Below are 12491 nucleotides of genomic sequence, written 5' to 3'. Positions count from 1 at the left end.
TTTGCCACAAAACAATGGCAGATACCCCTTTCTGCTGCACAATGCACATGTTCAATAGTCTACTGGGAGGCAGAAAGTGTAATTTTTAAAGATTATTATTTTCTGATTATAAAAAGTGAATTTCATGAATATAAAAATGGACTGCCATATCCTGCAATTAATAAGCAGTTGGAAGATGGATGAGTGGCTAGAATAGGTGGATTTGTAGCATTGATCCAAGAATTATGATGTTTTATTGGCCAGGTGCAGTAACTTCCTCTTGCAGCCCGAATAAGGAACAAAAGTTTGCAACGAATAAAAAACAGGCGATACAAAAGTATATGATGAATAGCACAATATAATTATGTTAAATATCTAGTTTTATATAGAACGTGACGCACGTAATCATGATAAAATGCTTTAGAAACTCTAAATCATTGAATTGTTCTCCCCCTCCTTTCATATTCTCTTGCGTGGCCTTCCGCGCATTATATGTCCTAAAAGGGCTGCCGTACTTCGCAGTGCAGCGCGCCGCCGTTGCACATCGTGGGGACGTTTTCCTGTATCTTTTACTCATTTGTTGTGCCAAACATTTCATTTGTATGTCTTTTAGAGATATGCTAGGATAACACTGAGAAACTGGGTAAGGAAAAACCTTAATGGCATGTCGATGTAGCGGTTTCAAAAACCACTGATCAGGAATTCTGTATCCGTGAATGCAGAAGCGGAGATGTCATTGTTAGTACTTGAGTTGGTTTCAAGAGTTTTGAAATTAGATTTTAGTCTTCCCAGTAACAACGATTCAAGTAACTGACAGGTTAATATGAATGAATGGGTTATAATCTCAAAACGCAGCTCCGAGTTTTTTTTTTTTTTTGTTGTTGCGAGTTTTACTTCTGAAACAATGATGCAACCAGTGATTTTTATTGTGTTATTTTATGGTGATAGGTGAACCGCGAAGACGGAATTTCGTTTTTAATCGTTTTAAGCGATCGTTTATGTGTTGGTACTGTCACCCCTATCGCTGTTTAGCACCGATTGTGAATTCGTGTGGTTGCAGTGTTTTTGGTAGGTCGCCGGTGAACATGCAGGTACGACACACTGACAGCAGGTCGTCACGTTGTAAAATAAACAGGAAATACCTGGCTTGCTAGCATTTAGCTTATTTTTTAGCTATTTTGTTTTTCTTTTTTTTTTAATTATCTGGTTTAATTAAGCGGTCTGAGCATTTGTCTTAAAAGCCGAAAACTAAACTGATACACTAATCACACGCCGGATAAAGTTGATATAGTGAGTTAGGAGAACTCCCAGCTCCGTTAATGCATTTGCAGGATAACATCGCGCATACTCGAAACAAAAAGTATGGAGTTACAGCACCGGTCCCTAAACTACCCTCAGCCGTAATAATACGACACTTTGTACCAATGGCTTCTACGGGAGCCCCAAGGATCACGCCTCTTCCTCTTTTTTATTGTATTAAAAATAGACACCTTGTATATATTATGAATATATACAATATATATGAATATTATATTATGAATATTATATTATGAACATAATATAATAATATAACATTATTTCATTATGAATTTCACCTGTTCTCCACCGGTAACAGCTTCGACTCTTGCTGATTATAATTGAGGCGTAAAAGATTCGCGTCGAAATTATTAGAGTTCCTGTAATTAAATTGATTGAAGTGTTTGTGCAATATTTAAAAATAAAACCAGTCTCTTGGCCATGCAATTATTTTGGGTTTTAAAGTTTTATGTCATGACTGTACAACATCGTTTGTGAAAGGTGCATATTGTGGGCAGTGTTTTATGTATTCATTTGCAAATGTACTTTCACAGACTGCCCCATTTTCTGTGATACTGACTGCTGTTCCTCCCTCTGCTTTCCCCAGACCCACCATGAGTGACATTCGCCATTCCCTGCTGAGACGGGATGCCCTGAGCGCTGCCAAGGAGGTGCTTTACCACCTTGACATCTACTTCAGCAGCCAGCTGCAGAGCACGGCGCTGCCCATCGTGGACAAGGCCACCATCGAGCTGGTGGAGGACTTCATCTTCCACGTCCCCAAAGACCGTGGAGTCCAGCTCAAAGTGAGCCCCCCCTCCCGCCCGCCTCCACCAACAAAGTGACCCGGCGACCGCAAGTTTCAGAGCCTGTTTTGTGGTTCCTTAGGAACTGAGATTCATTTCGAGTGGAGGTGGTAGTGGGTGATGATTTAGTTTACAGAGGAATTTTTAGCATTTTCACCTGAGATTCTGAGTTCTTCCAGGAACCTAGCAGGCCTGACTTCAGTCATTATTTTAACCCGCTGCTTCAAAATCCAGATTTTCACTAAGTTTCCACATAGTTATAGATATCTGTTCCTTAGATATCATGCTGTATTACTGTGTGAGACTTGACCCCACGTACATCCATCCATCCATTTTCCAAAGCCCTTATCCTACTGGGTCGCGGGGGGTCCGGAGCCTATCCCGGAAGCAATGAGCACGAGGCAGGAAACAACCCAGGATGGGGGGCCAGCCCATCGCAGGGCACACTCACACACCATGCACACCTACGGGCAATTTAGCAACTCCAATTAGCCTCAGCATGTTTTTGGACTGTGTGGGGAAACCGGAGTACCCGGAGGAAACCCCACGATGACATGGGGAGAACATACTCCTACAAACTACAAACTCCACACACATGTAACCCCGGCAGAGACTCAAACCCGGACCAGAGGTGTAAGGCAACAGTGCTAACCACTGCACCACCATGCCACCCCCTAGTTATATATCATCCAGTATAATAACTTTTTAGGACACATTTCTACTCAAAGTGACTTACATTTTTGAGAAAGCAGGGTCTTGTTTGAGGGCCCAACAGTGACATCACACTGCTGACCCAGAGATTTGAACCAACAACCTTCTGATCACAGGCTCAGTGCCCTAAGCCATTGGACACCCAATACTGCTTATAGTTTGGTGGGGGGAGGTAATTGATATATATCGGGCAAGCTACAAGGTGAAAGTATAAATTACCGCCACCAATTACATTCAGAATAAATGACCCCCCCCCTGTCCCACAGAGGATGAGCTCCCTGCAGGAGCTCCAGCTGCTGGAGATCATGTGCAGCTACTTCCAGGAGCAGAGCAAAGACGCCGTACGCCAGCTGATCTTCTCGGCCCTGTTCAGCCCCCAGGGCAACAAGGCGGACGACAGCCGCATGGCCATGCTGGGCAAGCTGGTTTCCATGGCGGTGGCCGTGTGCCGCGTGCCCATCCTGGAGTGCGCCGCCTCCTGGCTGCAGGTGTGTGAAGGTCGGGGGGGGGTGCCTCTGAATGCTGCATGCATGCTTCTAAGTAATGCTTGTGTCAACACTTAATTCCTTTAATGTCTAACAAGGTTAGAGGGGAAGTATGGCAGTAAATATTTAAATTGCTGTATTTAACGCAAGGCCGTGTGGATGTAGCAGCTGGTAGGTCAGATAAGTGCCGTTTTTGTCGCCCCCACCTCACACACACACACCCCCCCCCCAGAGGACCCACGCGCTCTACTGCGTTCGGCTGGCTAAGGTCCTGGTGGACGATTACTGCAGCCTGGTCCCTGGCTCCCTGCAGACCCTGCAGCACATCTACACAGCCAGCCCGCGATTCTGCTGCCAGTTCATCACGGCCGTCACAGCGCTCTACGACTTCTCCTCGGGTACCCCTCCTACGCCCCCCCCCTTATGCTTAGCCTACTGTAGGCCCTTCACTGCTAAATTCATCCCGTACGTTTCCTTTCTAAACAGCGTTGTGACGAATGTAGAGGATTCATTCTTTCGGTTGGTCCGTTTCTCCTGCAGAGGATTTAATCCCTTCCCCTGGCCTGCTGGAGATGGTGGTCACCTGGATCGTGGACGATCCCAGGCTCACACTGATCACGTTCCTCAACATGCCCATTTCGGCCAGCCTGCCGCTGGGCTCGCTGGGGGTCACGCCCCTGTTGGGCCTGGTGCGCTGGTGTGTCAAGGCCCCACTGGCCAAGCGGGCCAAGGAGTTGGCGCCGGCCGCCGACACAGAGCCCTTCTATTCCAAGCTGCACTTGGGCGTCCTGCAGATTCTACTGATGCTCCAAGTGCACCTGACCGAGAAGAACCTGTTCGGGCGGCTCGAGCTGCTGCAGTTCGAACACGTGGTGCAGCTGGTGGAGGAGCTGGCCAGGCTGGTGGAGGAGCTGAACCCTCTCAATGCCTCCAGAGAAATCGAGCTCTCCCTCAACCGGCTGGCTCAGGTGCTGCAGGTCTCCTTGTCGGCTGGGGCCCTGCTGTGCACAAGAGGTGGGTTCTGCACCCATCGCGCGCTGGCGCTCGTTGGGTTTCGCTTCAGACTTTGACGGCCTGTTCCTTTCCTCTACAGAGGACCTCAGATCTCTGTGTTCCAGGTTACCACACAACAAGTAAGTCGTCGGCCTCATATTTTTAGATCCGGGATGCAGGGATCCATTTTGATTAGACTCCAGATCATTCCGACCCTAATTGCATGAGCAGCCTTGTGGGAATGACTGGCAGAATGGCTAGGTGACTTGTCTTGTGATTGGTGCATGCCGAAGATGACTTGTCTTGTGATTGGTGCATGCCGAAGATGACTTGTCTTGTGATTGGTGCATGCTGATTTTTGAATGCCGCCGCCTTCCCCCTCCCTCCCCCAGCCAAACTAAGCTAGACCTAGGACTGCTCTCTGCCCTCAACCGGAAAAGAGGTCGATGCTATAAAAATAATTAAGATGCAGACCTACTGCTTAGAGCTCTTACCACGGTGACCTTACGTGACACCACTCTTTTTGTAAAGAAGAGGTCTTGATTTTCTGTATTGTCCTTCCCCAGCCTGCTTCAGCTGGTCATGTCCGGTCCAGTCCAGCAGCCGCCTCACTCTCCTTTTCAGCCCGGGTTTTACCCCCACATCCACACGCCGCCACTGGGATACCCTCCTCGTCCCTCCCCCCCGGCCCACAGCACGCACCCACCTCACCCAGCGCCGCAGTTCCTCTCCGGGATGGCCTTCCCCTACCGCCCCATCCGTTGACCATACCCCCACACCTCTTTGTAAAAATCAGCGGCTTGTATGTATGTGTGTATGTATGTATGTATATTGGCTCATATTGCCATTGTACTAAACATGGAGGTTTTGTAACAAAATTATATGTAGGGTCTTGCAGCATAAGCTGATAAGCTGTGAAAGATGAATAAATGTATGAATGTATAAATATTATGTTTTAAATATTTAATGCTTCCTTTGTTTTATCTGTTATACTGTGACGATAAACTGTGTTTATCGTTATACTGTAACGAAACATGACTCTGGGAACATGACCGACTTGTTGATGTGTTAAAATGGTCAAATTTTGTGAATGCATCAAATGTTTCAGATGTCTGACACCAGTATTGTCTCAAGATTTCATTCTGAACAGAGAATTTTATACATTTTCCAAGCCAGCAGATTGGCTTGATATCTAACCTATTGTTGTTGATATGACTGTAAGCCCAAAAATGGTAATATGTTGGTCTACCAAAGAAACTCCTGTATGTTTGGCTAAAGTGGAAGGAAGGCTGCGATTCCTACTTTAAACATTTTTAAAATATAATTTGTTATCAGAAAACTATTTTTATTTGGATGTTTATTTTTATGGATGATATTGGTAGAACTGAAGTAATTTGGCACATAAATTTGAGGAAATTACTGTATACACAAGTATATCATTATTGACAAAATAATTTTTTGGGCACTTGTAATAAAGATTTAGTTAAAGTTAAAAAAAAGTTTCAATTTCATTATGATGACTTATTCATGTGGATGTCTTTATAACACGACGCATTTTTACCATTAGTTTGTCATTTTAAAAAGCTACATTTGCCTGGAGTACTTCACGTTAGATACCTGTAGAGTACTTATGATCACTACTATTGACAATAGTTCTGCCAAAGAAACGTTCTTACATGTTGTATAATCACAACATTCACACAATCATATCAGAGACGATGACGTCATGCGTAATATCAGAACGAGGTTGGCTTCCGGTTCGGCGACGGAAGACGACGAGCTGCCCGGTCGACGGTCGTTACGGAAACCACGGGAGCTAGTGACCGAGCCGATCTGGAGCGCTCGCTTGAATGTTTAATTTTCCCTGAAGCAGGAAGAAAACGAAAGTTCATGTTTTGCCATGGTTCTGCCGCTACACTGAACGAGCGTTGGGAACGACGAGGGAAACGACGGTTCACATTCTTTTTGCTTTAAGCACAGAAACAAGGCAGGTGGCCAAAACTATTTGGCTAGCCAACATTAGCTGCAGAGCCGAGTGCTACATGCAGCTGTGCATTTGATATTAGACACCTTGCTAGTTGTTATTTGCCCGTTATACTATTTAGAGCAAGTCGACCTTTATGTGAGTTATCGCATCTTCTAAGTAGCGCAATAAATGTTGTGAACTTAAACGACCGCACTCCCGAAGGTTGCTAATCTCCTGCCTAACGTAGTTCCTGGTGTTACGCTGGGGGTCATTCGCTAGTCTGCCGGCTTATAGACAGGGAAATGAAATGCGTGAGTCGTACCGAGGGTCCCCCCCAGCAGCTGCTGCTTGTCATTCTGCTGAAGCCTCTAGTTAAGCAGGTAAAAATTGTCTTTTGCTCATTCAGGTGGCTGACCGCAGTAAAAGTGCACCGTTATTTTGGTAGATGTGTGCTAGGGGTTAGCCGGCTCCGGGTGGTGGGTCATTCGGACGGCTAGCGGCGTAGATGATTGTGGTAGTCATTTTGGTTTCTGTTGACTGCTGCATCCCGCCAGGTCCTTGTAAGTGCCAGTATAATCGGCTGTTGAGATGTTCTGCACAGGCATTAAGGTACGAGGTAGGGAATCCCTGTCAGGTGTGGGGTGATTTAACAGTGAAGGAAACAGTATTGCCAGCCCGGTGTGTCAGGAGCTTCCTGATTATTCAGTGTAACCTGTGTTATAACCTTTGTGTTCACTTATGGGGTTAACACGATGCTGTCTCATCAGTTTAGTGAATTGCGTTTATCTTTCACGTGTCGCCATATATTCGTAAAGGGACGGATGCGTTATAAGTTTAACATCTTTTTTTTTTCTAAATAGCTGGGTAAAAGATGGAGGAAATTGGTTTTGAATACATAAAGTCCAGTGTTACGGGGAATTAACTACAGCTTAATTCACTTTAACGTTGTAAATAATTGCAATAGTTTCAATTGAACTGCACTTATTTTCTTGGCCAGCTTTCATGCACTTTTACAATTGTATGTATAATGGCTTCTCTTTTTTTCTGCGATTGTCAAGTTAGAAATGACAGCCGTTCGCTAGTAGGACTTTGGAGCTTATGCTTATCTAGGACTTCATTATTATTGTTATTATTATTATTATTATTATTATTATTATTATTATCTATGTATCTGTTTATTTATTTATTTGATTGGTTTAGGTGTGAATGACAGACGTGGTGCCCTCTGTGCTCAGTGAGATCAAGCTCCGCCTGCTTTGCCGCGATGACATAGACAGCATCAAGCTGCTGTGTGGTGATTGGTTCCCCATCGAGTGAGTACTGCCCCCCCCCCCCCCCCCCCCCCCCTCATGCTACAGCTGAATCTATTCCTCACAGCCTGGATCTTAAAGAGACCTGATTTATGTCTGATTGTGTGGGTCTTATGTACATTTTTAAAGTTCTTAAAATATGTTCATAGTTACTGTTGTGATTTGCCTTATAACTTTCATTTGATTGCTTTTTTATATCTAGTTTTTTAGGACGACATCACTGCCATACGTACATTAACATGACCAGTGACTGTCAGACTTTGTGCATTCAAGCGCAACACACGAGCCATATGTTACCCATTATTAGCAGCGTGTTTGCTAACAAATTAATCAACACAAGGATGAAATGCAGGAAAATAAGTCTGTGTTTGCAACGGTAGCTCCTTTGTTCCAGGTACCCGGACTCATGGTATCACGACATCACCTCAAACAAGAAATTCTTCTCCCTGGCTGCCACCTTCAGAGGTAGCATCGTAGGAATGATTGTGGCCGAAATAAAAGGCAGAACGAAAGTGCACAAAGAGGTAGGCAAGGTGTCCACTCAGGACAAGCTGCCGCTTGGGGGTCCGGCGTCTTGGATGGGGCCTTCAACACCTGTCCTCAGTGGAGCTATGTGTGAACAGCGATTAGGTGACGATCCCTTCAGAGAAACCTCCTAACGACTGGCATGGGTCGTTTGTGTTCGCATTTCTCCTTTTTCAGCCTCAAAGTCCTCTAATTGGAGCAACTGGATTGACATAAAGTTCTGTTTTTAGACTGTGATTAATTAGCCTGTACTCTGTGGCCTTGACTTTTTTTTCCTTTCCAAGGAAAGAGGGACCTTATTACTGTTGGTTGGGTTGGTGATAACCGGTTGACGCTGCTCTTTACTAGTTAAAGGATCTTCTGGTCTTACTTAAGCTAGTTAACGAGGCAGCTACTTCGTAGGTTTTGGGATTATCTGCTACCATACCTAACCACGCATAACCGTTTATCGATGTCACCGTACCGAGTGGTTTTCATCTTAAGCCATTTATACTACCGAGACTCTGGTCCTGTACATGTTTGTACACTACTGCCTATGCTCCGATCACTTCGCAGTACGAGGGAGCTCACTCCTCATCACGGGTTGTTTTTTCCTGTCCTCCTCCTCCACCCTCAGGATGGAGACATCCTGGCCTCTAGCTTTCCTGTCGACACTCAGGTCGCATATATCTTAAGTCTGGGAGTGGTGAAGGAATTCCGTAAACATGGAATAGGTATGTTGCCGGCCTTGTAGCCCCGTGACTTGCCCACCATGCTGCGTCGAAAACCTCATAAAGAGTCACACGGGTGGTGCAAGGTAAGCACTTTGATTCAGAGATATCTGCACGTGCTTTCTGGCCCTTGCAGGCTCTCTCTTGCTGGACAGTTTGAAGGAGCACATCTCCACTACGGCTCAGGACCACTGCAAGGCCATCTACCTGCATGTGCTGACCACGAACAACAACGCCATCCACTTTTATGAGAACAGATACTTCAAGCAGCATCACTACCTGCCCTATTACTATTCCATACGTGGGGTTCTTAAAGACGGCTTCACTTACGTTCTCTACATTAATGGTGGACATCCTCCCTGGACCATGTTATATCCTTTCTTGCTTCTTTGTAGATCTTTTAACTGTCATGGCGGGAGTTATACTTGGTTTTGTTTCACTCATACTGGACTATTTTTTTAGTTTGCAATTTGCCTGGAGTACAGACCAGGAGTAAAGCTGTAGGCTGCAGTGGTTAGCTCTGTTGCCTCACACCTCTGGGTCCCAGGTTCGAGTCTCCGCCTGGGTCACATGTGTGCGGAGTTTGCATGTTTTCTCCATGTCGTCGTGGGGTTTCCTCCGGGTACTCCGGTTTCCCCCCACAGTCCAAAGTCATGCTGAGGCTAATTGGAGTTGCTAAATTGCCCGTAGGTGTGCGTGTGAGACTGAATGGTGTGTGAGTGTGCCCTGCGATGGGCTGGCCCCCCGTCCTGGGTTGTTCCCTGCCTCGTGCCCATGGCTTCCGGGATAAGCTCCGGACCCCCTGCAATCCCAGAAGGAATAAGCGGGTTGGAAAATGGATGGATGGATGTAAAGCAGTAATCTCCAACCTTTTTTCCCTACAGTGATAGTTAACTTTACGGTAATCTGGGCAGCTACTGAACCTTGCTTGATTTTGCCGATTTGGGGGGGTGGGGTGCCAGTCAGCTAGGAATGTCTTAAACACCCACCTGTCGATCGCAGTTGACCAGTTGGCACCCCCTGGTCTGTGATTTCCTTTACCTACTTTTTTTTTTGTCTACCATCAGTAGGCTAAACAATCACTTTACTAGCAATGGGAAAATAATATGCTGAAATGCAAGGTGGATCTTAATAACGTAACCAATAGAACTGTGGTTTGGAAGCGTGATTTCTCCCGTCACTAACAACACTCGTGCTGTGAGAAATGCTGCCCCCTGCAGTCCATTATTTCTGGTCTTCAGTTATTCAGTGTGGTGTGTTTATTTCTCTCGTAGCTGCTGTTTTTCTTCAGGTTTTCTCTCCCTGCATGATCATAAATCAGAAAATATAAGCTATGTCCCAGCAAAGGGTATTCTTTATTAAAAAAATGTAAAAACTGTTACAACAATGGTTTCATTTTAGTTTATATGGTACGTTTCAGTGACATTAGTCCTACAGTTGGTTCCTCTCCAAAACAGCAACTTAAACAGTGAGGTAGCAGGAACCATGTCACCCTCCAGGACTGATATACAGGAAGTGTTTTTGTTTTCCCTTGACATTTTCCCCACTGACTATATCCAACATATTGGATCCACTCTGGCCAACCTGAGCCCGTGTACCATTCCTCAGAGGATTTATCGGCAAGCTCATAACCTCCTGCGCAGTTTCCTGCCCTGGTCAGGGATCTCGTCGAAGAGCGGCATAGAGTACAGCAGGACCATGTGACCAGGGAGCGGCCAGAGCGGGGGGGCGTGTGCTGACCTCGGTGAGTGCCCAGAAAGGCCCCCGCAAGTGATGGATGCTCGTTTTGTTTTAATCTTCCAAGTGCCTCCTCTTAGTCGGAGTCTTACCGAGTGTCCCTAGCTCTCTGTTAATAATGAGATATTTATTCAATATTATTGGTGATAGTGGGTTTGCCTGCTTGCTTGTGTGAAAGTAAAAAAAATTGGATTTAAAATTGAGAATCCAGATGTCTAATGAGAATTATGGTTGTATTTAATGATTTATGACTCTTTTTATAAGCATGCTTTGTTCTTTGTTTTAGGACTGGAGTATTATTTTTCTTCCTTTGGAGTCATCATTTCTGGTCATCAGGACCCATAGGCGGAGTCTTATGACGAAAGAAGTCCTGAATGCACTCTTTCCTCCTCTCTGCTCAAAGACACAGACAATGTAATATACCTGTACATTATATATACTAATATATGAGCAGATTTTTTTTTCCACTTGCCATCTGCTTGCATAGTACAGAATTTTTTTTTTTCTTCAGTCAGTAATGTGCTGCTATGCAGAGCACCCCTGTATGCCACGTCCATGTTTTTAATGTAGGATTAGCGCCATAGACGTGGCCATTAGTTTTTAAAGGAAAAAGTATCATATTTACAGTAGTATGAGCGCATTCCTCAAGGCGCACACCCACATAGTCACCCGTCTGACACGACTGTCAACAAACCCGGAGTAAATGAAAGCATCGCTGAAATTCCTGCCCAGGTTCATATGACATTTCGTCCCATAGGGTTTCTCCAAATTCTCTGCAGTCAGCAGCTCATCGAGAACGATGCATTTGGGACTGGCGAATGTGTTTCATACGAACCGATTGTCTGTATCCAATATCCTGCAGTTTTTTCTTTTTTTTGAGATCACATTGTGCAGTTATTTGCATTTCGTAATAATTATCGCCCTTGTATAAGGAGATGCATGCCAACCTAGCAGTACAAGAGTGAAATGTAACGCAGTGTCAAACCAGGGATGTTTGTCTAAGATACATGTATGACTCTCTTAAGGATGCTCCACTGGGAGATGATTTAAGGTGTCTTCATTGTGACCGTCCGACATAGTTTAATGTAGTTATGTCACTGCAGACATAATGACCTTCAGTGTCTTTAAGAAGAGAGCTTGATTTTATCCAGCATTTATTAAAGTTAACATTTAAAAAAAAAAAAGTTCTTCAAATACATTTTAAAAATTTATATTGTCGTGCATCTTAAGTATGTAGGCAGTGGTTGACAACATGATTCATGTGAACCCAGTGAAATCTAGCCTGCCTTTTAAAGTTATTTAAGAATCTGTGGTCACTTTAATAAGGGTTAAAAACATTGGATGTGTTTGTTCTTTCTTTCTGTGACCCTGTAATGGGTACCGGGTTGGGAGGTAGAAAAATGGCTCCCTGTTGTTAATTGGTTAAATTTCAGATGCACTGCATTTGGGTATGTGTCATTGTCATTACACCGTTTGTTTTTAATGTCGTACAGTATCCCATGTGTTTTGATGATAATAGAGTTCTGTTGAACACCCTCACCATTGACTGATAAATATTTTTTGGGTGGGCAATATTTGTTGGTATTTTCTTCTGAAATGTATTTGAAGAACAGGTATTGCGGGTAAAGCAATGTCCTGTTTTTTTTTTTTTTTTTTTTTTTTTTTAAACTTTCCTGACCCTGTTTTTGTACACAATATAGAAATACTTTGTGAGATGTATATCTGTAAATATTTATATAGGCTTGTACTGATGACAGTTAAAACACCAAAAATATATTAATTCATCCATTCATATAAGAAAGGCTTTAAGGCGATTATTACGCAAGCCTATCTTTTCTTTTTTGTAATTGAGCAATTTATTGGTTGCAGCTGATCATTAAATAAGAAAATTACGTTTGCAGCAGTTTCTTCGAATTGTTTTTAGTCGGAATACCGTAATTGCACGTGACGAAGTCGCATTTCCTTTGCTATTC

At 44.3% G+C, this 12491-nt stretch overlaps 2 protein-coding genes across 5 annotated transcripts; both read left to right on the top strand.

Annotated features, from left to right (window-relative positions):
* The first annotated feature begins 148 nt into the window (after positions 1-148).
* ints15 (integrator complex subunit 15) lies at positions 149-5597 on the top strand. The gene is made up of 7 exons (XM_048992220.1): positions 149-622; positions 1883-2081; positions 3059-3280; positions 3510-3675; positions 3818-4291; positions 4371-4410; positions 4837-5597. The coding sequence occupies exons 2-7, from the start codon at positions 1890-1892 to the stop codon at positions 5033-5035; spliced, it is 1293 nt and encodes a 430-aa protein (XP_048848177.1). The 5' UTR covers positions 149-622; positions 1883-1889; the 3' UTR covers positions 5036-5597.
* A 442-nt stretch (positions 5598-6039) lies between these two features.
* On the top strand, positions 6040-12418 carry nat15 (N-acetyltransferase 15 (GCN5-related, putative)). Of its 4 annotated transcripts, none has more exons than XM_048992152.1 (7): positions 6040-6257; positions 7437-7549; positions 7941-8070; positions 8688-8784; positions 8918-9152; positions 10329-10525; positions 10805-12418. In XM_048992152.1, exons 2-6 carry the CDS (start codon positions 7443-7445, stop codon positions 10483-10485), a joined length of 726 nt encoding a protein of 241 aa, XP_048848109.1. In that variant the 5' UTR covers positions 6040-6257; positions 7437-7442; the 3' UTR covers positions 10486-10525; positions 10805-12418. The 4 variants fall into 4 exon arrangements, with proteins under 4 accessions (XP_048848109.1, XP_048848110.1, XP_048848111.1 ...); XM_048992153.1 differs by lacking the exon at positions 6040-6257 and adding an exon at positions 6277-6616; XM_048992154.1 differs by lacking the exon at positions 6040-6257 and adding an exon at positions 6656-6845.
* Positions 12419-12491: the final 73 nt, after the last annotated feature.

Source organism: Brienomyrus brachyistius, chromosome 22 (assembly GCF_023856365.1).
Source record: "Brienomyrus brachyistius isolate T26 chromosome 22, BBRACH_0.4, whole genome shotgun sequence".
In the NCBI taxonomy this organism is placed as follows: domain Eukaryota; kingdom Metazoa; phylum Chordata; class Actinopteri; order Osteoglossiformes; family Mormyridae; genus Brienomyrus; species Brienomyrus brachyistius.
The sequence above is the reverse complement of the archived record's forward strand: the minus strand, read 5'-3'. Positions and strand labels throughout refer to the sequence as shown.